Source organism: Pelodiscus sinensis, chromosome 6 (assembly GCF_052426305.1).
Source record: "Pelodiscus sinensis isolate ZL-2025 chromosome 6, ASM5242630v1, whole genome shotgun sequence".
NCBI lineage: Eukaryota > Metazoa > Chordata > Testudines > Trionychidae > Pelodiscus > Pelodiscus sinensis.
The window spans coordinates 131,798,298-131,822,046 of record NC_143057.1 but is presented as its reverse complement, the minus strand read 5'-3'; the positions used below and the strand labels follow the sequence as shown (position 1 = coordinate 131,822,046).

Sequence of the window (23,749 nt, the reverse complement as noted above, 5' to 3'; positions counted from 1 at the left end):
TTCCCTGCCCCGGCCCTGCCACCGTCGGCCCTTCCCTGCCCCGGCCCTGCCACCGTCCGCCCTTCCCTGCCCCGGCCCTGCCACCGTCCGCCCTCCTCTGCCCCGGCCCTGCCACCGTCCGCCCTTCCCTGCCCCGGCCCTGCCACCGTCCGCCCTTCCCTGCCCCGGCCCTGCCACCGTCCGCCCTTCCCTGCCCCGGCCCTGCCACCGGCCGCCCTCCTCTGCCCTGGCCCTGACACCGTCCGCCCTTCCCTGCCCCGGCCCTGCCACCGGCCGCCCTCCTCTGCCCCGGCTCTGCCACCGTCCGCCCTTCCCTGCCCCGGCCCTGCCACCGGCCGCCCTTCCCTGCCCCGGCCCTGCCACCGGCCGCCCTTCCCTGCTCCGGCCCTGCCACCGTCCGCCCTTCCCTGCCCCGGCCCTGCCACCGTCCGCCCTTCCCTGCCCCGGCCCTGCCACCGTCCGCCCTTCCCTGCCCCGGCCCTGCCACCGTCCGCCCTTCCCTGCCCCGGCCCTGCTGCAGCCCCCCGCCACCTCCAGCTCACTCCAGCATGTCCCCTGCGCCGGGCCGCCCCCTCACCTCCAGCTCCCGCAAGGCGTTGTCACACTCCTTCTGGCCAGGAGCCTGCTGGGTGCACATTGTGATCAGCTGGTTAATGCTGTCGGTCACAGCTCTGCCAACACAGGGGAGAGAGACTTAAGGAGGCCATCACGGACCGCCGGGGGGCGCTGCAGGACGGAGCCCGGCCGTGGGGAGCTGCCGGCTGTTCCCGGGGCGCTGTGGGGGGCAGAGCGGGAGCCCGGCCATGGGGAGCTGCCGGCTGTTCCCGGGGCGCTGTGGGGGGCAGAGCGGGAGCCCGGCCATGGGGAGCTGCCGGCTGTTCCCGGGGCGCTGCGATTTTCCTGCTGCACAGGACAGGACCCCGCACACAGACCCATGGAAGGGGGGTTCTGGCTCTGGGCCAGCTGCTGAGCCGCCCTTGGCTCCTAGACTGACTTCGACCAAGCCAGCTTGGGGGGGCTTCAGCCACGGTCTGTCCTGAGGGCCCAGTTCTCGCCGGACCCGGGCGCTACCGCGGCAGAGGGGCCTGGGCTTGCGGGGGGGCCGACCCGCCGAGGGCCTGGGCTTGCGGGGGGGCCGACCCGCCGAGAGCCCGGGGCTGGCACCGCGGAGGAATGGGTCTGAGCCGCCGCCCAGGCCCACGGCTCAGGGGCAGGCAGACGATCTGCTGCCTAGACAGACGTGAAGGCGACGGATGCGCAGCGCCAGCCTCCGCCCGCGGGGCCCTGGCCCGGCCCGGCCCGGCCGCCTCCGCCCGCGGGGCCCTGGCCCGGCCCGGCCCGGCCGCCTCCGCCCGCGGGGCCCTGGCCCGGCCCGGCCCGGCCACCTCCGCCCGCGGGGCCCTGGCCCGGCCCGGCCCGGCCGCCTCCGCCCGCGGGGCCCTGGCCCGGCCCGGCCGCCTCCGCCCGCAGGGCCCTGGCCCGGCCCGGCCCAGCGCCTCCTACCGGGCCGCCGCCGCCAGCTGGCTCTTCAGGTTGGGGGCGCTGGGGTCCGCGGACAGCGCCTTGGCCGCCAGCAGCAGCTTGCTGGACGACATGGAGATGCTCTTCAGGTTCGACACCACGTGGGCCTGGTCCTCCTTGTTCTGCAGGCAGCCGAGAGGCACCGCGCGGGTCGTTAGAGCCAGCCGCTCGGCCCCCTCCTCGCCCCCCAGCCTCCGCTCCTGGCTCCCCCGAGCCCCACCAGCCCCCGCTCCTGGCCCCGCCGGCCCTCCCCTCCTCGCCCCCCCCGCCCCCACTCCCGGCCCCGCCGGCCCCCCGAGCCCCCGCTCCTGGCCCCGCCGGCCCCGCCTCCGCCCCCACTCCTGGCCCTGCCGGCCCCCCGAGCCCCCGCTCCTGGCCCCGCCGGCCCTCCCCTCTTCGCCCCCACTCCTGGCCCTGCCGGCCCCCGAGCCCCCGCGCCTGGCCCCCGCTGGCCCTCCCTCCTCGCCCGCCCAGCCCCCACTCCTGGCCCTGCCCTGCCCTCCTCACCCGCCCAGCCCCCGCTCCCGGCCCCCCCCGCCTCCACCAGTCCTCCCCTCCTCGTCCCCCAGCCCCCACTCCTGGCCCCGCCTGCCCAGTCCCCACTCCTTGCCCCACCCAGACCTCCCTCCTCGCCCTGCCCAGCCCAGCCCCCACTCCTGGGCCTGCCTGCATCTGCCCCCAGCCAGTGCCCAGTTCAAACAACCGCGGCTCTGCCCGGATCAATCACAAGGAGCTGGCGCCCTCCACCATCCAGGCACCTCCCCGCCCCACAGCCGGCCCGATGACCAGCCCAGCTCACCCGCCAGCCCTCAGCCAGCAACTGCCCCCGCCCCAGCCAGACGCCCGGTGCATGGACACGCACGGACGCCCGCGGCAGCCCAGCCCCGCCCTGCGAGCTGCCTGCTTACCGGGGACTGGCCGGCCATCTCCACCCCCGCCTCCAGGAAGGTGTTGAAGTCCTGCCCGAACTTGCCGGAGGACTTGGCCAGGTCCTGGGGAGTGCCCCGCGAGGCCTGCACCAGCTCGTTGGCAGACTGGTTCAGCCCGGCCGCGGCCTGGTTCAGCTGGCTCTGGGCCTCCTGGAAGCTCTTGGTGCTGGACGGCAGCTGGGGACAGAGGAGCAGGGGGCAGGTTGCTGGAGGCGACGGGACCCTGCCGCACGCGGTGCCCCCAGGCGGGGTTTGCCCAGGGCTGGCCAGAGGCCCAGCGAGCGGCTCTCGGAACCGCTGTTTGCGGCGCCTGGGGGAGCCCGGGCCTGGCGCCGATGGGGAGCAGCAGCGCAGGGGAGCAGGGCCCAGCGAGCGGCTCTGGGAAGCCGACGGGGAGCAGCAGCGCAGGGGAGCAGGGCCCAGCGAGCGGCTCTGGGAAGCCGACGGGGAGCAGCAGCGCAGGGGAGCAGGGCCCAGCGAGCGGATCTGGGAAGCCGACGGGGAGCAGCAGCGCAGGGGAGCAGGGCCCAGCGAGCGGCTCTGGGAAGCCGACGGGGAGCAGCAGCGCAGAGGACCAAGGCCCAGCGAGCGGCTCTGGGAAGCCGACGGGGAGCAGCAGCGCAGGGGAGCAGGGCCCAGCGAGCGGCTCTGGGAAGCCGACGGGGAGCAGCAGCGCAGGGGGGCAGGGCCCAGCGAGCGGCTCTGGGAAGCCGACGGGGAGCAGCAGCGCAGGGGAGCAGGGCCCAGCGAGCGGCTCTGGGAAGCCGACGGGGAGCAGCAGCGCAGGGGGGCAGGGCCCAGCGAGCGGATCTCGGAAGCCGACGGGGAGCAGCAGCGCAGGGGAGCAGGGCCCAGCGAGCGGATCTGGGAAGCCGACGGGCAGGGCGGGCACGTCCGTGAGCAGCAGCGCAGAGGACCTGGGCCCAGCGAGCGGCTCTGGGAAGCCGACGGGGAGCAGCAGCGCAGGGGAGCAGGGCCCAGCGAGCGGATCTGGGAAGCCGACGGGGAGCAGCAGCGCAGGGGAGCAGGGCCCAGCGAGCGGCTCTGGGAAGCCGACGGGGAGCAGCAGCGCAGGGGAGCAGGGCCCAGCGAGCGGATCTGGGAAGCCGACGGGGAGCAGCAGCGCAGGGGAGCAGGGCCCAGCGAGCGGCTCTGGGAAGCCGACGGGGAGCAGCAGCGCAGGGGAGCAGGGCCCAGCGAGCGGCTCTGGGAAGCCGACGGGGAGCAGCAGCGCAGGGGAGCAGGGCCCAGCGAGCGGCTCTGGGAAGCCGACGGGGAGCAGCAGCGCAGGGGAGCAGGGCCCAGCGAGCGGCTCTGGGAAGCCGACGGGGAGCAGCAGCGCAGGGGAGCAGGGCCCAGCGAGCGGCTCTGGGAAGCCGACGGGGAGCAGCAGCGCAGAGGACCAAGGCCCAGCGAGCGGCTCTGGGAAGCCGACGGGGAGCAGCAGCGCAGGGGAGCAGGGCCCAGCGAGCGGCTCTGGGAAGCCGACGGGGAGCAGCAGCGCAGGGGAGCAGGGCCCAGCGAGCGGCTCTGGGAAGCCGACGGGGAGCAGCAGCGCAGGGGAGCAGGGCCCAGCGAGCGGATCTGGGAAGCCGACGGGGAGCAGCAGCGCAGGGGAGCAGAGCCCAGCGAGCGGATCTGGGAAGCCGACGGGGAGCAGCAGCGCAGAGGACCAAGGCCCAGCGAGCGGCTCTGGGAAGCCGACGGGGAGCAGCAGCGCAGAGGAGCAGGGCCCAGCGAGCGGCTCTGGGAAGCCGACGGGGAGCAGCAGCGCAGAGGACCAAGGCCCAGCGAGCGGCTCTGGGAAGCCGACGGGGAGCAGCAGCGCAGGGGAGCAGGGCCCAGCGAGCGGATCTGGGAAGCCGACGGGGAGCAGCAGCGCAGGGGAGCAGGGCCCAGCGAGCGGCTCTGGGAAGCCGACGGGGAGCAGCAGCGCAGGGGAGCAGGGCCCAGCGAGCGGCTCTGGGAAGCCGACGGGGAGCAGCAGCGCAGAGGAGCAGGGCCCAGCGAGCGGATCTCGGAAGCCGACGGGGAGCAGCAGCGCAGGGGAGCAGGGCCCAGCGAGCGGCTCTGGGAAGCCGACGGGGAGCAGCAGCGCAGGGGAGCAGGGCCCAGCGAGCGGCTCTGGGAAGCCGACGGGGAGCAGCAGCGCAGGGGAGCAGGGCCCAGCGAGCGGCTCTGGGAAGCCGACGGGGAGCAGCAGCGCAGGGGAGCAGGGCCCAGCGAGCGGATCTCGGAAGCCGACGGGGAGCAGCAGCGCAGGGGAGCAGGGCCCAGCGAGCGGATCTCGGAAGCCGACGGGCAGGGCGGGCACGGCCGTGAGCAGCGGCGCAGAGGACCAGGGCCCATCAGTGCGGCTCTGCTGCCACCAGACACGTGCCCCAGGCCGCCTGCCTGGAGAGGACACGGCCGGGGACGGGCTCACGGGACACTCCCGTCGGGGAGCAGAACGGCGGGACCCCCCGGCCAAGGGGATAAGGGGGGCTCCTCCATTTCCTCCCCCTACCAGAGGGCAGCCTGGGGCCGTGAGAGGGGCCAGACCTGCCCTGCCCAGGGACTTCGCAACTGGTGCCTGGAATTTACTCCCATCTCGCTCTCGGCCTTTTCCTCCCTTCGCTCAGAATCCCTGGAGGGCCGGTGCTACGGCACGGGCCCAGGGAGCTCCGGGTGTAAACCGACCAGCCTGGGCCTTTGGGACTGGGAGAGCCTGCTGGGAGGTGGGGGATGGGTTAGAACTTCTCCCCTGTGTAAGGGGGGGCTGGGGGGCACAGGGAGCACTGGGGTGTCTGAGGGGAGGTGGGGGGATGGGTTATAACCTCTCCCCTGTGTGAGGGGGGCTGGGGGGCACAGGGAGCACTGGGGTGTCTGAGGGGAGGTGGGGGATGGGTTATAACCTCTCCCCTGTGTAAGGAGGGGCTGGGGGGCACAGGGAGCACTGGGGTGTCTGAGGGAGGTGGGGGATGGGTTATAACCTCTCACCTGTGTGAGGGGGGCTGGGGGCACAGGGAGCACTGGGGTGTGAGGGGAGGTGGGGGATGGGTTATAAGCTCTCCCCTGTGTAAGGGGTGTTGGGGGGGGGCACAGGGAGCACTGGGGTGTCTGAGGGGGAGGTGGGGGGATGGGTTATAAGCTCTCCCCTGTGTGAGGGGGACTGGGGGGCACAGGGAGCACTGGGGTGTGAGGGGAGGTGGGGGATGGGTTATAGCCTCTCCCCTGTGTGAGGGGGGCTGGGGGGCACAGGGAGCACTGGGGTGTCTGAGGGGAGGTGGCGGATGGGTTGTAACCTCTCCCCTGTGTGAGGGGGACTGGGGGGCACAGGGAGCACTGGGGTGTCTGAGGGGAGGTGGGGGATGGGTTAGAACATCTCCCCTGTGTAAGGGGTGTTGGGGGGGCCACAGGGAGCACTGGGGTGTGAGGAGAGGTGGGGATGGGTTATAACCTCTCCCTGTGTGAGGGGGGCTGGGGGGCACAGGGAGCACTGGGGTGTCTGAGGGGAGGTGGGGGATGGGTTATAACCTCTCCCCTGTGTAAGGAGGCTGGGGGGGCACAGGGAGCACTGGGGTGTGAGGGGAGGTGGGGGATGGGTTTGAACCTCTCCCTGTGTAAGGGGGGCTGGGGGCACAGGGAGCACTGGGGTGTCTGAGGGGAGGTGGGGGATGGGTTATAACCTCTCCCCTGTGTAAGAGGGGGCTGGGGGGCACAGGGAGCACTGGGGTGTCTGAGGGGAGGTGGGGGATGGGTTATAACCTCTCTCCCCTGTGTAAAGGGGGTTGGGGGCACAGGGAGCACTGGGGTGTCTGAGGGGAGGTGGGGGATAGGTTAGAACCTCTCCCCTGTGTAAGAGGGGCTGGGGGGCACAGGGAGCACTGGGGTGTGTGAGGGGAGGTGGGAGATGGGTTATAACCTCTCCCCTGTGAGGGGGGCTGGGGGGCACTGGGGTGTCGAGGGGATTTGCTGGGAAGGCTCCTTGCTGGCCGGGGGGGGGGGCGCTGGGTGCGGCTGGTTGGTGCCGCGGGGAGGACCCAGGCTGGAAGTAGCCCTGGCTCTGAGCCCCGGGGGGGGGGGGGGGGTTAGCGCCAGAGGCCCCCTGCTCGCACAGGGCGCTCGGGAGGTGGACACGTTTGTTCCCACAGCAGGGCCTCCTGCCCCTGCCCCCGCCCCCGTGCTGCCCTCAGGCGGGCGAAGAGCCTGGCGGCTGCCCCTGCCCCCGCGCTGCCCGTCAGGCGGGCGAAGAGCCCGGGCGGCTGCCCCCGCCCCCGCGCTGCCCCTCAGGCGGGCGAAGAGCCTGGCGGCTGCCCCTGCCCCCCGCTGCCCCTCAGGCGGGCGAAGAGCCTGGTGGCTGCCTCTGCCCCCCGCTGCCCCTCAGGCGGGCGGGGCCCTGGCGGCTGCCCCTGCCCCCACGCTGCCCCTCAGGCGGGCGAAGAGCCTGGCGGCTGCCCCTGCCCCTGCCCCCCGCTGCCCCTCAGGCGGCCGAAGAGCCTGGCGGCTGCCTCTGCCCCCCGCTGCCCCTCAGGCGGGCGAAGAGCCTGGGCCTGCCCCTGCCCCCACGCTGCCCCTCAGGCGGGCGAAGAGCCTGGCGGCTGCCCCCTGCCCCCGCCCCCGCTGCCCCTCAGGCGGGCGAAGAGCCTGGCGGCTGCCTCTGCCCCCCGCTGCCCCTCAGGCGGGCGAAGAGCCTGGCGGCTGCCCCTGCCTCTGCCCCGCGCTGCCCCTCAGGCGGGCGAAGAGCCTGGCGGCTGCCCCTGCCTCTGCCCCGCGCTGCCCCTCAGGCGGGCGAAGCGCCTCGGGCTGCCCCTGCCTCTGCCCCGCGCTGCCCCTCAGGCGGGCGGGCGCCTCGGGCTGCCCCGGGTCTCCGCCGGCCGCCGGGGCGCAGTGCTGCCTGCGAACGTCCCCGGCCGCCTGGGCTGAGCCGCGGGGGCAAAGGCAGCAGCCGGCCCCGCGGGCCCAGCCGACCGGGCTGCAGGGCGAATCCGCTCCACCCGGGCCCGGAGGACGCAGGGCGGCGCCAGTGCGACCCACCGACTCTGCCAGCAGCTTCTTGCTGGCCTCGCTCACGGTGCGAATGGCGGCGTCCACGTCCCGCTGCCCCGGCAGGCAGTTCACACAGCGGTTCAGGGCCTGAGACACGGCCTTGGCCACCTGCCGGGAGACAGGGACGGGTGCGTCATCGCGCCCGCGCCGGCTCCTCCCGGTCCCCCTTCCCAGGGCCGAGGGGCGGGCACGCTCCTTCCCGCGGACCCATCGCCCCAGGCCCAGGCGCTGCCGGCTCTCGGGGGCGCCGCACGGGGCCAGGCGCTGCCGGCTCTCGGGGGGCTCACCTGGGCCAGGCGCTGCCGGCTCTCGGGGGCGCTCACCTGGGCCAGGCGCTGCCGGCTCTCGGGGGCGCTCACCTGGGCCAGGCGCTGCCGGGTCTCGGGGGGCCATCCTGGGCCAGGCGCTGCCGGCTCTCGGGGCCTCACCTGGGCCAGGCGCTGCCGGCTCTCGGGGCACTCACCTGGGCCAGGCGCTGCCGGCTCTCGGGGGCTCACCTGGGCTGGGTGCTGCCGGCTCGGGGCTCACCTGTGCCAGCGCTGCCGGCTCGGGGGCCCACCTGTGTGCCAGGGTGCTGGCCTCGGGGGGGCTCACCTGGGCCAGGCGCTGCCGGCTCTCGGGGGGGGGGCTCACCTGGCCTGGCTGCGGCTCCGGGGGGGGGGGGGGCTCACCTGGGCCAGGCGCTGCCGGCTCCTCGGGGCGTCACCTGGGCCAGGCGCTGCTGGCTCTCGGGGGGGGGGGGGCTCACCTGGGCCAGGCGCTGCCGGCTCTCGGGGGGGGGCGCTCACCTGGGCCAGGCGGCTGGCTCGGGGGGGGCTCACCTGGGCCAGGCGCTGCTGGCTCGGCTCACCTGGGCCAGGCGCTGCTGGCTCTCGGGGGGCTCACCTGGGCCGGGCGCCGGCTCTCGGGGGGGCTCACCTGGGCCAGGCGCTGCCGGCTCTCGGGAGGGGCTCACCTGGGCCGGCGCTGCAGGCTCGGGGGGGCTCACCTGGGCCAGGCGCTGCCGGCTCTCGGGGGGCTCACCTGGGCCAGGCGCTGCTGGCTCTCGGGGGGGGCTCACCTGGGCCAGGCGCTGCCGGCTCTCGGGGGCTGCCTCACCTGGGCCAGGCGCTGCCGGCTCTCGGGGGGGCTCACCTGGGCCAGGCGCTGCCGGCTCTCGGGGGGGGCTCACCTGGGCCAGGCGCTGCTGGCTCTCGGGGGGGGGCTCACCTGGGCCAGGCGCTGCTCTCGGGGGGGCTCACCTGGGCCAGGCGCTGCTGGCTCTCGGGGGGCTCACCTGGGCCAGGCGCTGCTGGCTCTCGGGGGGCTCACCTGGGCCAGGCGCTGCTGGCTCTCGGGGTCGCCTGGCTTGCCCACGGCCTTGCGAGCCTCCTCGATGAGGTTGCCGGCCTTGTCCATGACGGCGCTGGCGCACTCCAGCAGGGCGTTCTGCACCTGAGGGTCGGCCGTGCCTGGCCACGCCGCGGGCAGCCTGGCTCAGTGAGCGCAGGGCCTGGGCCACCTCCCGGGCAGCGATCCCTGGGAGAGACGCGAACCCCTGAGCCCATCTGCACCCAAAGCCACGCGGACAGCCCCGTGCTGCACGCTCGGCCCCGCCCCCGCCCAGAGCTGGCCAAGCCTTCCCATGGTTGGGCCAGAGCCGGCTCCCCCCCCCAGCCGGCCACGCGGCCCGGTTCCCTTCCCCTCTTCCCCCCCAGCTGACCACACGGCCCGGTTACCTTCCCCCTCTTAACCCCCCAGCCGGCCACTCGGCCCGGTTCCCTTCCCCCTCTTCCCCCAGCCGGCCGCGCCCGGTTCCCCTTCCCCCTCTTCCCCCCAGCCGGCCACTCGGCCCGGTTCCCTTCCCCCCTCTTCCCCCCAGCCGGCCACGCGGCCCGGTTCCCTTCCCCTCTTCCCCCCAGCCGACCACGCGGCCCGGTTCCCTTCCCCCCCCCTCTTAACCCCCAGCCGGCCACGCGGCCCGGTTCCCTTCCCCCTCTTCCCCCAGCCCGGCCACGCGGCCCGGTTCCCTGCCCCTCTTCCCCCCCAGCCGGCCACGCGGCCCGGTTCCCTTCCCCTCTTCCCCCCCAGCCGGCCCCGGCCCGGTTCCCTTCCCCCTCTTCCCCCCCCAGCCGGCCACGCGGCCCGGTTCCCTTCCCCCTCTTCCCCCCCAGCCGGCCACGCGGCCCGGTTCCCTTCCCCTCTTCCCCCCCCAGCTGACCACACGGCCCGGTTCCCCCCTCCTCCCCCCCAGCCGGCCACGCGGCCCGGTTCCCTTCCCCCCTTCCCCCCAGCCGGCCACCGGCCCGGTTCCCTTCCCTCCCCTTCCCCCCAGCCGGCCACGCGGCCTGGTTCCCTTCCCCCTCTTCCCCCCAGCTGACCACGCGGCCCGGTTCCCTTCCCCCTCTTCCCCCCCCACCCAGCCACGCGGCCTGGTTCCCTTCCCCCTCTTAACCCCCCAGCCGGCCACGCGGCCCGGTTCCCTTCCCCCTCTTCCCCCCCAGCCGGCCACGCGGCCCGGTTCCCTTTCCCTCTTCCCCCCCAGCCGGCCACGCGGCCCGGTTCCCTTCCCCCTCTTCCCCCCAGCCGGCCACACGGCCCGGTTCCCTTCCCCTCTTCCCCCCAGCCGGCCACGCGGCCCGGTTCCCTTCCCCCTCTCCCCCAGCTGACCACACGGCCCGGTTCCCTTCCCCCTCTTCCCCCAGCCGGCCACGCGGCCCGGTTCCCTTCCCCCTCCCCCCCCAGCCGTCACACGGCCCGGTTCCCTTCCTCCTTTCCCCCCTGCTTGTTCAGCGGCTGGTTCCCTTCCCCCTCTTCCCCCCCAGCTGACCACGCGGCCCGGTTCCCTTCCCCTCTTCCCCCCACCCAGCCACGGCCTGGTTCCTTCCCCCAGCCCCCTCCACGCGGCCACGTTCCCTTCCCCCAGCCCCTCCACCCGGCCTGGTTCCCTTCCCACAGCCCCTCCACCCGGCCTGGTTCCCTTCCCCCAGCCCCGCCACGCGGCCTGGTTCCCTTCCCCCAGCCCCGCCACGCGGCCTGGTTCCCTTCCCCCAGCCCCTCCACCCGGCCTGGTTCCCTTCCCCCAGCCCCGCCACGCGGCCTGGTTCCCTTCCCACAGCCCCCTACACTCGGCCACGCGGCCTGCTTCCCTTCCCCAGCCCCTCCACGCGGCCTGGTTCCCTTCCCACAGCCCCTCCACGCGGCCTGGTTCCCTTCCCCCCAGCCCCTCCACGCGGCCTGGTTCTCTTCCCCCAGCCCCTCCACGCGGCCTGATTCCCTTCCCCCAGCCCCTCCACGCAGCCTGGTTCCCTTCCCCCAGCCCCTCCACGCGGCCTGGTTCCCTTCCCCCAGCCCCTCCACGCGGCCCGGTTCCCTTCCCCCTCACCCCCCAGCCGGCCACGCGGCCCGGTTCCCTTCCCCTCTTCCCCCCAGCCGGCCACGGGGCCTGGTTCCCTTCCTCCAGCCCCTCCACCCGGCCACGCAGCCTAGTTCCCTTCCCAGCCCCTCCCCGGCCTGGTTCCCTTCCCACAGCCCCTCCACTCGGCCACGCGGCCCGGTTCCCTTCCCCCTCTTCCCCCCCAGCTGACCACACGGCCCGGTTCCCTGCCCCCTCTTCCCCCCCAGCCGGCCACGCGGCCTGGTTCCCTTCCCCCTCTTCCCCCCCAGCTGACCACACGGCCCGGTTCTCCTTCCCTGCTTCCCCCCCCAGCCGGCCACGCGGCCCGGTTCCCTCTCTTCCCCCCCCAGCCGGCCACGCGGCCCGGTTCCCTCCCCCAGCCCCTCCACCCGGCCACGTGGCCTGGTTCCCTTCCCCCAGGCCCCACCCCAGCCATGCGGCCTGGTTCCCTTCCCCCAGCCCCTCCACGCGGCCACGTTCCCTTCCCACAGCCCCTCCACCCGGCCTGGTTCCCTTCCCCCAGCCCCTCCACCCGGCCTGGTTCCCTTCCCCAGCCCCGCCACGCGGCCTGATTCCCTTCCCCCAGCCCCGCCACGCGGCCTGGTTCCCCTCCCCCAGCCCCGCCACGCGGCCTGGTTCCCTTCCCCCAGCTCCTCCACCCGGCCTGGTTCCCTTCCCCAGCCCCGCCACGCGGCCTGGTTCCCTTCCCCAGCCCCGCCACGGCGGCCTGGTTCCCTTCCCACAGCCCCTCCACGCGGCCACGTGGCCTGGTTCCCTTCCCACAGCCCCGCCACGCGGCCTGGTTCCCTTCCCACAGCCCGGCCACGCGGCCTGGTTCCCTTCCCACAGCCCCTCTACCCAGTCACGCGGCCTGGTTCCCTTCCCCCAGCCCCTCCACGCGGCTTGGCTCCCTTCCCCCCAACTGGCCACGCAGCCTGGCACCCTTGTCCGACACCTCCATCCAGCCTGGCTCCCTTCCCCCAGCCCCTCCACCCGGCCCAGCTCTCACCCGCCAGGCCTCCATCCGGGCCACGGAGCCATGCTCTTTCCCTCCTGATCCAGGCGGAATGCTTCCTTCCATCTGTGTCATGGGGCCGGCCCCTCTTTGCACCCCCTCAGGGGCACAGCTCCTTTACCTTGTGCGGACCCGGGGGCCAGCGCCCCTCCAGTTACCTTCCCACTGCCACCCTGTGCTGCCCGGCTCCCCCAGCACTACACACACAGCCCCTCGCGGGAGGCCTGGACACGGCCCCCTGCCCGCCGCTCTGCCCTGCTACCTGTGTAGTTCTGCCTTGAGCCACCTCCCCCAGCAGCTGGGCGATGGCGGAGCTGACGGCCTTCGTGCTGTTCCCCAGCTCCTGGGCGCACTTCTCCATCTGAGGGCGACCAGGCAGGGCTCAGCGCCCGGCCCCGCAGTCCCCCGCCCGGCCCCCGCCCCCCCGCCCTCGGCTCAGCCGCCCGGCCCGCCCCCGCCCTGACTCCCCCGCCCGGCCCCCTGCCCGCCCCGCCCACCCTCGGCTCACCCCCACCCGGCCTTCTGCCCGAGCCCCAGCACCCTGCCCTCGGCTCACCCAGCCCCGGCCCCCACGCTGCCATGTATGGCTCCTTCGTCCGGCCCGCCTGCTCCCCACTGCGGCTCACCCCTTCCCTTCCCGCCCCACCCCACCCACCCCAGCACCCTGCCCTCGGCTCACCCGTCCCGGCCCCCGCCTGCTCCGCCCTCGGCTCGCCCCGCCCCGCCCGCCCCCACCCCAGCACCCTGCCCTCGGCCTGCTTCCCGCCACCCCTCGGCTCGCCCCCGCCCCGCCCGCCCCACACCCCAGCACCCTGCCCTCGGCTCACCCCGCCCGGCCCCTGTCCCCGTCCCGCCTGCCCCGCCCCGCCCACCCGGCTCGCCCCCTCGGCTCGCCCCGCCCGCCCCGCCTCCGGCTCACCCGCCCAGCCCCTGCCCGCCCCCCGCCTCACCCCCAGCACCCTGCCCTCGGCTCACCACGCCCCGGCCCCCCCGCCCGCCCCACCCTCAGCTCACCTCACCCCGGCCCCGCCCGCCCGCCGCCCAGCCTCGGCTCCACCCCCGCGCCCGCGCCCCCTGCCCTCGGCTCACTATTTCGGCCCCCTGCCCGCCCCACCCCCAGCACCTGCCCTCAGCTCACCCAGCCCCCGGCCCCCTGCCCGCCCCACCCCAGCACCCTGCCCTCGGCTCACCCAGCCCCGGCCCCCTGCACGCCCCACCCCAGCACCCTGCCCTCGGCTCACCCAGCCCACGGCCCCCACCCGCTCCGCCCTTGGCTCACCCCGCACCAGCACCTTGCCCTCGGCTCCTGCCCCGCCCTGGCCCCCCACCGCTCCGCCCTCCGGCTCACCCCGCCCCGGCCCCCACCCGCTCCGCCCTCGGCTCACCCCGCCCCGGCCCCCCACCGCTCCGCCCTCGGCTCACCCCGCCCGGCCCCCCGCTCCGCCCTGGCTCACCCGCCCCGGCCCCCCACCCGCTCCGCCCTCAGCTCACCCCGCCTGGCACTCTGCCCTCGCGTCTTCGCCCTGGCCCCCCACCACGCTCTTCTCGGCTCACCTGGCCCCGGCCCCTCACCGCTCCGCCCTCAGCTCCCCTTCTGGCACACTCTGCCCTCGGCTCACCCCGCCCCGGCCCCCCGCCTGCTCTGCCCTCAGCCTGTTCCACCCTGGCTCACCCCTCCCCAGGCCCCTGACCCCTTCTGCTCACCCCACCACCACCCCCAGGCATCCGCATTCCTTTCTCCCACGTGTCTCCCCTCTTCCTCCCCCCAATTGCCCGTGACCCCGTTTAGCACCTCTCCCGGCCCCTTCACACAGGCCCCTCCGTCCTGTCGCTGCCGGCCACCCGCCTCCCTCCTGGGCCCTCACCGTCTCCCCTGGCAGGGGCTTAGGCTGCAGTCTCACGCAGCCGCCTTGGCTCCCTGCAGGTCTCGCTCCAAGCTCTGCAGACGACGCCGAGTCGATCTCTAGGGGCCCACAGACCCCTCTGCTGGGCCTGCCGCAGAGAGAGAGGAGTGGCGCAAACGGGGCAGCAGGCCCTGCTCCAGGCGCTGCCTGTGTCGGCCAGTGCCCGCAGGCGGAGCAGGCCAGGGAGCCGCTTACCTTCTGGGCAGCTGTGCGGAGCTCGGCGAGGGCTGCAGCCCAAGTTTGCGCACTGGCTGAGCTGCATGGCAGAGGCCTGGTCTGTGAGGGTGGGGACGGTGGCACTGGCTACATGCCATCTTCCTGGCTGCAGGTGGAAGGCAAAGCCCGCGGGGCAGGGGCGGGCGAGCCTGCCCCAACCCTGCCGGGCCTGGGGCTCGAGAGGGGCAGGCAGGGAGGGGAATCCCATGTGCTGAGCAGACAGCGCCACGGTGGGACCCAGGCGAAGCGACGCGGTGCCCCAGAGGAGGGGGAGGCACAGGATGTGCCAGGCGCAGCGGGAGCTGGCGGGAAGGGGCGCCAAGGGGAGGGGGAGGCGCGGGATGTGCCGGGCGCGGCGGAGGCTGGCGGGGAAGGGCGCCAAGGAGGGGGGCAGCGAGATGTGCCAGGCGCGGCGGGGGCTGCGCGCCGCGGGGAAGCGCGGGGAGGGAGGCGCGGATGTGCCGGGCGGCGGCGGGGGCTGGCGGAGAAGGGGCGCCAAGGAGGAGCGCGGGGCGTGTGCGGGCGCGGGGAGCTGGCGGGGAAGGGCGCGGGGCAGGGGTGGGATGTGCTGGGGGCGGCGAGAGCTGACGGGAAGAGGCGCCCAGGGCTGGGGGCGCGGGATGTGCGGGCGCGGCGGGCGCGCGGGGCGCCAAGGGGAGGGGAGCGCGGGATGCCGGGCGCGGCGGCGAAGCTGGCGGGGAGAGGGCTCCAAGGGGAGGCGCGGGATGTGCCAGGCGCGCGGGGCTGGCGGGGAAGAGGCGCCAAGGGGGGGGGGGCGCGGGATGCCGGGCGCGGCGGGAGCTGGCGGGGCGGGGCCAAGCGGGGAGGGGGAGGCGCGGGATGTGCCGGGCGCGGCGGGAGCTGGCGGGGAAGGGCGCCCAGGGCAGGGGGAGGTGCAGGATGTGCCGGGCGCGGCGGGAGCCGGCGGGGCAGGGCAGGGGGAGGCACGGGATGTGCCGGGCGCGGTGGGAGCTGGCGGGGAAGGGCGCCAAGGGGAGGGAGGCGTGGGATGTGCCGGGCGCGGCGGGAGCTGGCGGGGCGGGGCGCGGGAGGGGAGGCGGGATGTGCCAGGCGCGGCGGGAGCTGGCGGGGAAGGGCGCCTAAGGGAGGGGGGGCGTGCCCCCGGGCGCGGGCGGAGCTGGCAGGGAAGGGCGCCAAGGGGAGGGGGGAGGGATGTGCCGGGCGCGGCGGGAGCTGGCGGGGAAGGGCGCCCGGGGAGGGGGAGGCGGGGGATGGCGGGCGCGGCGGGGCTGGCGGGGAAGGGCGCCAAGGGGAGGGGGAGGCGCGGGTGCGCGGGCGCAGCGGGGCTGGCAGGGGAGGGGCACCAAGGGGAGGGGAGGCGCGGGATGTGCCGGGCACGGCGGGAGCCGGCGGGGGAGGCGGGAGGGAGGTGCGGGATGTGCCGGGCGCGGCGGGAGCTGGCGGGGAAGGGCGCCAAGGGGAGGGGGAGGCGCGGATGTGCCAGGCGCGGCGGGAGCTGGCGGGGCGCCCAGGGCAGGGGGAGGCGCAGGATGTGCCGGGCGCGGCGGGAGCCGGGCGGGGGAGGGCGCCAGGGGAGGGGAGGCGGGATGTGCCGGGCGCGGCGGGAGCCGGCAGGGAAGGGCGCCAAGGGGGAGGGGGAGGCGCAGGATGTGCCGGGCGCGGCGGAGCGGTGCGGGCGCCCGGGGCAGGGGAGCGTGGGATGCCGGGCGCGGCGGGAGCTGGCAGGGAAGGGCGCCAAGGGGAGGGGGGAGGCGCGGGATGTGCGGGGCGCGGCGGGAGCGGCGGGAGGAGGGCGCAGGGCGGGGGGCTGGGATGTGCGCGGCGGGGCCGGCGGGAGGAGGGCGCAGGGCGGGGGAGGCGCAGGATGTGCCAGGCGCGGCGGGCGGGCGGGGAAGGGCGCCGGGAGGAGGCGCGGGATGTGCCGGGCGCGGCGGGAGCTGGCGGGGAAGGGCGCCCGGGGAGGGAGGCGCGGGATGTGCCGGGCACGGCGGGAGCCGGGCAGGGAAGGGCGCCAAGGGGGGGAGGCGCAGGATGTGCCGGGCGCAGCGGGAGCCGGGGGGAGGCCGCCCCGGGCAGGGGGAGGCGTGGGATGTGCCGGGCGTGGCGGGCCGGCCGGGGGAGGGCGCCAAGGGGAGGGGGAGCGGGATGTGCCGGGCGCGGCGGGAGCTGGCAGGGAAGGGGAAGGGGAGGGGAGAGATGTGCCGGGCGCGGCGGGAGCTGGCAGGAGGGCGCCAAGGGGAGGGGGAGACGCGGATGTGCCGGGCAGCGGGAGCTGGCAGGGAAGGGCGCCTGGCGGGGAGGGGGAGACGCGGGCTGCCGGCGGGAGCTGGCGGGGAAGGGCGCCAAGGGGAGGGGGGGCCGGGACTGCCAGGCGCGGCGAAACTGGCGGGAAGGGCACAGGGGCAGGGGGAGGCGCAGGATGTGCCGGGCAGCGGAGCCGGCGGGGGGAGGGCGCCAAGGGGAGGGGGAGGCGCGGGATGCCGGGCGCGGCCGGGCGCCGGTGGGAGGGCGCCCAGGGCAGGGGGAGGCGTGGGGGTCTCTGACGGCGGGAGCCGGCGGGGGGAGGGCGCCAAGGAGAGGGGAGGTGCGGGATGTGCCGGGCGCGGCGGGAGCTGGCGGGGAAGGGCGCCAAGGGGAGGGGGAGGCGCGGGATGTGCCGGGCACGGCGGGAGCCGGCAGGGAAGGGCGCCAAGGGGAGGGGGAGGCGCAGGATGTGCCGGGCGCAGCAGGAGCCGGTGGGAGGAGGGCGCCCAGGGCAGGGGGAGGCGTGGGATGTGCCGGGCGTGGCCGGGGCGGCGGGGCGGGGCCCCTGGGGGGGGGGAGGCGCGGGATGTGCCGGGCGTGGCGGGAGCCGGCGGGGGGGGAGGGCGCCAGGGGGGGGAGGCGCGGGATGTGCCGGGGCGCGGGGCCGGCGGGAGGAGGGGCGCCCAGGGCGGGGGGAGGCGTGGGATGTGCCGGCCGCGGCGGGAGCTGGCGGGGAAGGGCGCCAAGGGGAGGGGGAGGCGCGGGATGTGCCGGGCACGGCGGGAGCCGGCAGGGAAGGGCGCCAAGGGGAGGGAGGCGCAGGATGTGCCGGGCGCGGCGGGAGCCGGTGGGAGGAGGGGCGCCCAGGGCAGGGGAGCGTGGGATGTGCCGGGCGTGGCGGGGCCGGCGGGGGGAGGGCGCCCAGGGCAGGGGGAAGAGGAGGGGGAGGACGCAGCGGGCGCGGCGGGAGCCCGGTGGGGGAGGGCGTCCGGCGGGGGGGAGGGGGGATGTGCCGGGCGCCGGGAGCCGGGCGGGAGGAGGGCGCCCAGGGCGGGGGGGCGCGGGATGTGCCGGGCGCGGCGGGCCGGCGGGGGGAGGGGCGCCCCGGGCGGAGGGAGCCGGGAGGCCGGCGCGGCAGGAGCCGGCGGGGGGGGGGCGCCCAGGGCGGGGGGAGGTGCGGGATGTGCCGGGAGCAGCGGGGCCGGCGGGAGGTGGGCGCCCAGGGCGGGGGGAGGTGCGGGATGTGCCGGGCGCGGCGGGAGCCGGCGGGAGGAGGCGCCCGGGGGGGGGGAGGCGCGGGATGTGCCGGGCGCGGCGGGAGCCGGCGGGGGGAGGGCGCCCAGTGCGGGGGAGGCGCGGGATGTGCCGGGCGCAGGGGGAGGTGCGGGATGTGCGTGCGCGTCGGGAGCCGGCGGAGGAGGGGCGCCCAGGGGAGGGGGAAGAGGGGGGGGAGGACGCGTCGGGCGCCGGCGGGAGCCGGCGGGGCGACGGCGCCCAGGGGAGGGGGAAGAGGAGGGGGAGGACGCGTCGGGCGCAGCGGGAGCCGGCGGGGCGACGGCGCCCAGGGGAGGGGGAAGAGGAGGGGGAGGACGCGTCGGGCGCAGCGGGAGCCGGCGGGAGGAGGGCGCAGGGCAGGGGAAGAGGAGGGGGAGGACGCGTCGGGCCGCCCGGGCCGGGCGGGCGACGGCGCCCAGGGGAGGGGGAAGAGGAGGGGGGGACGCGTCGGGGAAGCCGGCGGGGGGAGGGGCGCCCCAGGGCGGGGGGAGGCGCAGGCCGGGCGCCGGGGCCGGCGGGAGGAGGGGCCCCAGGGCGGGGGGAGGCGTGGGATGTGCCGGCCGCGGCGGGAGCTGGCGGGGAAGGGCGCCAAGGGGAGGGAGGCGCGGGATGTGCCGGGCACGGCGGGAGCCGGCAGGGAAGGGCGCCAAGGGGAGGGGGGAGGCGCAGGATGTGCCGGGCGCGGCGGGAGCCGGTGGGAGGAGGGCGCCCAGGGCAGAGAGGGGAGGGGAGGACGGTCCGGCCGCGGCGGAGCCGGCGGGGCAGGGGGAAGGAGGGCAGCCCCGGCGGGAGGGGGAGGAGGAGGAGGGGGAGGACGCCGGGCGGGAGCCGGCGGGGGGAGGACGGCGGGGGGGGGGGGAAGAGGAGGGGGAGGACGCGTCGGGCGCAGCAGGAGCCGGCGGGGGGAGGACGCCCAGGGGAGGGGGAAGAGGAGGAGGAGGACGCAAGGGCGCAGCGGGAGCCGGCGGGGCGACGGCGCCCAGGGGAGGGGGAAGAGGAGGGGGAGGACGCGTCGGGCGCAGCGGGGCCGGCGGGGCGACGGCGCCCAGGGGAGGGGGAAGAGGAGGGGGAGGACGCGTCGGGCGCGCAGCGGGAGCCGGGCCGGGGCGCGCGGGGCGCCCGGGGAGGGGAGGGAGAAGAGGGGGAGGACGCGTCGGGCGCAGCGGGCCGGGGGGGGGGACGCCCAGGGGAGGGGGAAGAGGAGGGGGAGGACGCGTCGGGCGCAGCGGGAGCCGGCGGGGGGAGGACGCCCAGGGGAGGGAAGAGGGAGGGGGAGGACGCGTCGGGCGCAGCGGGAGCCGGCGGGGCGACGGCGCCCAGGGGAGGGGGAAGAGGAGGGGGAGGACGCGTCGGGCGCGCGGCAGGGGCCAGCGGGGCGACGGCGCCCAGGGGAGGGGGAAGAGGGGGGGAGGATGCGTCGGGCGCGGCGGGAGCCGGCGGGGCGACGGCGCCCAGGGCAGGGGGAAGAGGAGGGGAGGACACGTCGGGCGCAGCGGGGCCCGGCGGGGGGGACGCCCAGGGAGGGGGAAGAGGAGGGGGGAGGACGCGTCGGGCGCAGCGGGAGCCGGCGGGGCGACGCCGCCCAGGGGAGGGGGAAGAGGAGGGAGAGGACGCGTCGGGCGCAGCGGGAGCCGGCGGGGCGGCGGCGCCCGGGGAAGAGGAGGGGGAGGACGCGTCGGGCGCAGCGGGAGCCGGCGGGGCGACGGCGCCCAGGGGAGGGGGAAGAGGGGGAGGACGCGTCGGGCGCGCAGGACCCCGGCCGGTACCTGCAGGAAGTTCTGGCTGGCTGCGATGAGCGCAAGCTGCGTGCTGGGACTCTCGGGCTGCGACTGGCTTCCCCGCACACCCTGGACCAGCATGGGGATCTGGTCAGCCACCCCCTGCAGACAGACAGAAGGATGTGTCCGTGGGGAGCCCCGTGGGCAGGGCGAGGGGGGATGGAACCCCACCGGCGGGGGGCTCCCTACGCCGGGCCTGGGCTGGAATCGGCGCCGGACAGGCTACGAGTGGGCGCAGAGCTGGGATGGGCTGTCCCATCCCCTCCCGTGGCCTCTGCACAACACAGACCCTCGGCTCTCGTCCCGCCCCCCCGCACGGAGCCCAGGGCTCGTATGTGGCTGACAGCTCCCGCCGGGCCGGCGTCTGGCCAACGGCACAGGAGAGGATCCAGCGCTGCCCACGAATCGCGAGGGGTCTGGCTTCAGCGGCCGCCCGCGGTTCTTCTGCCACCTCTGCGGAGCCGCTGCTCCCTGCGCCGCGCCGCGCGCCCAGCCAGTCGCCTCCTTGCGTCTCACTCGCAGGCGTTTCTCCAGCCCTGGGCTCCTCTGTGGCTTCAGCTGCACTTGCTCCAGTTTTTCAACGTCCTTCCGTAACAGAGACCAGAACTGGCCCCGGGAGCCCGAGGTCGCCTCCCCAGCCTGCTGCAGCGTATGGAGTGAGCGGACGCTCAAAATCCACCCCGGCGATCTTCCAGGGCCTGCCAGAGCAGTGAGACCCTGGGCCCGTCCGCCTCCGCCGCCTCTGTTCCCCCGGGTCACCCGGCCCCTGCACAGGGCTACGCCGCCTCACAAAGCCGCTTGCTGCAGGGTCAGACCGGGCAGCCTGAGCGTGTTACCCCAGGTACCTCGTAGCCACCAGCCAGTGACAGCGGGTCTGTGACCAGGCCTGGCAGCCAGAGCCGAGCGGCTGGCGTTCCACTCCTTGCCAGTTGAATCCCGGTCCCTCCCCTGCCACACGGCCCAGGACTGAGTCCAGCAAAGCAGCCCAGTTACCAGAGTCGCCCCGCGGGGAACTCTGAGGTGTGCCACAATCAGCAGCAGGCCAGAGATCTCCTCGGCCAACTCTGACAGGGTGCTTGTGCGCAGGGGTCTGAGCCCGCTGAGGTCATAGAATCCTAGAACACTAGGACTGGAAGGGACCCCGAGAGTCATCGAGTCCAGTCCCCTGCCCCATGGCAGGACCAAATACTGTCTAGACCATCGCTGAGAGACATTTATCTAACCTGCTCTTTCAGTATCCCCAGAGACGGGGATTCCCCAACCTCCCTGGGCAATTTATTCCACCCTGACAGGCAGGAACTTTTTCTTTGTGTCCAACCTAAACCTCCCTTGCTGCAGTTTAAGCCCATTGCTTCTTGTCCTATCCTCAGAGGCCAAGATGAATAAGTTTTCTCCCTCCATGTGACACCCTTTTAGATACCTGAAAACGGCTATCATGTTCCCCCTCAATCTTCTCTTTTTCTAAACTAAACAAACCCAGTTCCTTCAGCCTTCCCTCATACGTCATGTTCTCTAGACCTTTCATCATTCCCGTTGCTCTTCTCTGGACCCTCTCCAATTTCTCCACATCTTTCTTGAAATGCGGTGCCCAGAACCGGACACAGTACTCCAACTGAGGCCTAACCAGCGCAGAGTAGAGCGGAAGAATGACTTCTCGTATCTTGCTCACAACACTCCTGTTAATGCCTCCCAGAATCTGTGTTTGCTTTTTTGCAACAGCATCACATTGCTGACTCATATTTAGCTTGTGGTCCCTCTATGACTCCTAGATCCCTTTCTGCCGTACCCCTTCCCAGACAGTCGCTTCCCATTCTGTGTGTGTGTGAAACTGATTGTTCCTTCCTAAGTGGAGCACTTTGCATTTGTCTTTATTAAACTTCATCCTATTTATCTCAGACCATTTCTCCAATTTGTTCAGATCATTTTGAATTATGACCCATCCTCCAGAGCAGTCGCAACCCCTCCCAGGTTGGTATCATCTGCAAACTTAATAAGCGTCCTCTCTATGCCATTATCTAAATCATTGATGAAGATATTGAACAGTACGGGTCCCAAAACAGACCCCTGCAGTACCCCACTTGTTCTGCCTTTCCAGCAGGATTGTGAATCGTTAATAACGACTCTCTCAGTACGGTTATCCAGCCAGTTATGCACCCACCTTATAGTAACCCCATCTAAGTTATATTTGCCTAGTTTATCAATAAGAATATCATGCGAGACCGTATCAAATGCCTTACTAAAGTCTAGGTATATGACATCCACCGCTTCTCCCTTAGCCACAAGGCTCCTTATCCTATCAAAGAAAGCTATCAGATTGGTTTGTTCTTTACAAATCCATGCTGGCTGTTCCCTATCACCTGGCCACTTTCCAAGTGTTTACAGATGGTTTCCTTAATTACTTGCTCCATTATCTTCCCTGGCACAGAAGTTAACCTGACTGGTCTGTGGTTTCCTGGGTTGTTCTTGTTTCCCTTTTTATAGATGGGCCCTAGATTTACCCTTTTCCAGTCCTCTGGAATCTCTCCTGTCTCCCAGGATTTTCCAAAGATGATAGCTAGAGGCTCAGATCTCTCCTCTATCAGCTCCTTCAAAAAGGTCATCTCTAGCAGATACTGTCCAACACCCTCTTAGTTATGACAGGGGCTGAGTTCATTGGTCTGCTTCTTTCCAGACACAGAACAGAAATGTTTATTAATGTATCTCCCTCTTCTGCACCGCTCTCCATTGAGTAATGGGCCTAGGCCACTGCTAGCCTTTATTTTGCTTCTGATACACTAGGCAATTTTCTTATAGTCAACCCTGCCAGCCATAGATTTCCCCCCTGCCTTTAGCTTCCCTTATCAATGTTGTGCAGTTTACAACTTATTTACACAGATTGCTATCTACTTCCCCTTTCTTCTAATTATTAAAGGTCATCCTGATTAAGGAGGCAAGGGAAGGCAGCAACTAAAAATTAGATGGACAGATAGAGGGATGGATAGAGGGAGGGAGGGAGGGAGGGACGGATAGGGGAACAGATATTATTTTTAGTTGCTTCCAACAACCAAAGTTGTTGTCTTTGCTGATTACGGAATTGTGACTTTTTGGTCAGAGAATTCCGGGGCTGGCAGAGCCTCAGGTGCCATCGAGTCCAATCTCCTCCATGCAGGACCAGCCCCGACTCCACCATCCCGGCCAGGGCTGCGTCAAGGCGGGACGCAGAACCTCTCAGGATGGGCTTAACCCAACTAGCGAGAGGGCACTTCAAGAGCAGGGTCGTTCCCACTCCCTGCCAGACCGGGAGAGACCATTCTGAGAGCAGGGGTACCGCCCCCAAACCTAGAGAAGCCCCTCCCACCCCGAAGAGGATGCTCCAAAAGCAGAGACCACTCCCCCTTTACAGGAGAAGCTGCTCTGGGGCACGCAAGCAGCCCCCAGGCCTGGCGGGCCCCTGCCACAGTGGGCAGTGAAATGCTTTCCACGGGACGCGGTGCGCGTGGCGTGTGCGGCTGGCTGGGGTGACCCCGGTGCTGAGGGCCGCGACGGGGCACCGGCTCCTTACCTTGCAGCTCTGTACCAGCTGCTGCTGCGCGGCGGGGTTCCTGTTGGAGGCAGCGGCGTGCTGGGCGGCCGCGATGGTCTGCGTGGCGGAGGCTGCGGCCTGCTTGGCTGCGTGCTGCAGGGAGAAAGCTGCCACTCAGCCAGAGCTGCCTGGCGCGCAGGCACGGGGAAGGGGGCAGCCCCCCAGAAAGCCCGGCCCAGGGCTCCCTCCGGCCGCTGCTCCACAGCCCCTGGGGCACAGAGCGGGATGGCCCCGGGGGGCAAGACGCCGGCACAGCAGAGCGGCCTATGAGCACAGCCCCTGGGGCACAGAGCGGGATGGCCCCGGGGGGCAAGACGCCGGCACAGCAGAGCGGCCTATGAGCACAGCCCCTGGGGCACAGAGCGGGATGGCCCCGGGGGGCAAGACGCCGGCACAGCAGAGCGGCCTATGAGCACAGCTCCTGGGGCACAGAGCGGGATGGCCCCGGGGGGCAAGACGCCGGCACAGCAGAGCGGCCTATGAGCACAGCCCCTGGGGCACAGAGCGGGATGGGCCCGGGGGACAAGACGCCGGCACAGCAGAGCGGCCTATGAGCACAGCCCCTGGGGCACAGAGCGGGATGGCCCCGGGGGGCAAGACGCCGGCACAGCAGAGCGGCCTATGAACACAGCCCCTGGGGCACAGAGCGGGATGGGCCCGGGGGGCAAGACGCCGGCACAGCAGAGCGGCCTATGAGCACAGCCCCTGGGGCACAGAGCGGGATGGGCCCGGGGGGCAAGACGCCGGCACAGCAGAGCGGCCTATGAGCACAGCTCCTGGGGCACAGAGCGGGATGGGCCCGGGGGGCAAGACGCCGGCACAGCAGAGCGGCCTATGAGCACAGCCCCTGGGGCACAGAGCGGGATGGGCCCGGGGGGCAAGACGCCGGCACAGCAGAGCGGCCTATGAGCACAGCCCC

General features: G+C 73.6%; 1 protein-coding gene across 1 annotated transcript in view; it reads right to left on the bottom strand.

The window, feature by feature from the left end:
- The window catches only part of TLN1 (talin 1), a 215,220-nt gene that overhangs the window by 100,123 nt on the left and 91,348 nt on the right, over positions 1-23,749 (bottom strand). The window contains 15 exon segments of the mRNA XM_089779522.1: positions 578-671; positions 1,504-1,643; positions 2,430-2,627; positions 7,467-7,586; positions 8,790-8,931; positions 8,933-8,996; positions 12,132-12,143; positions 12,146-12,230; positions 13,735-13,763; positions 13,766-13,818; positions 13,820-13,850; positions 13,962-14,007; positions 14,009-14,095; positions 19,257-19,370; positions 22,810-22,923. Coding sequence (XP_089635648.1) covers positions 578-671; positions 1,504-1,643; positions 2,430-2,627; positions 7,467-7,586; positions 8,790-8,931; positions 8,933-8,996; positions 12,132-12,143; positions 12,146-12,230; positions 13,735-13,763; positions 13,766-13,818; positions 13,820-13,850; positions 13,962-14,007; positions 14,009-14,095; positions 19,257-19,370; positions 22,810-22,923 — 1,329 coding nt within the window.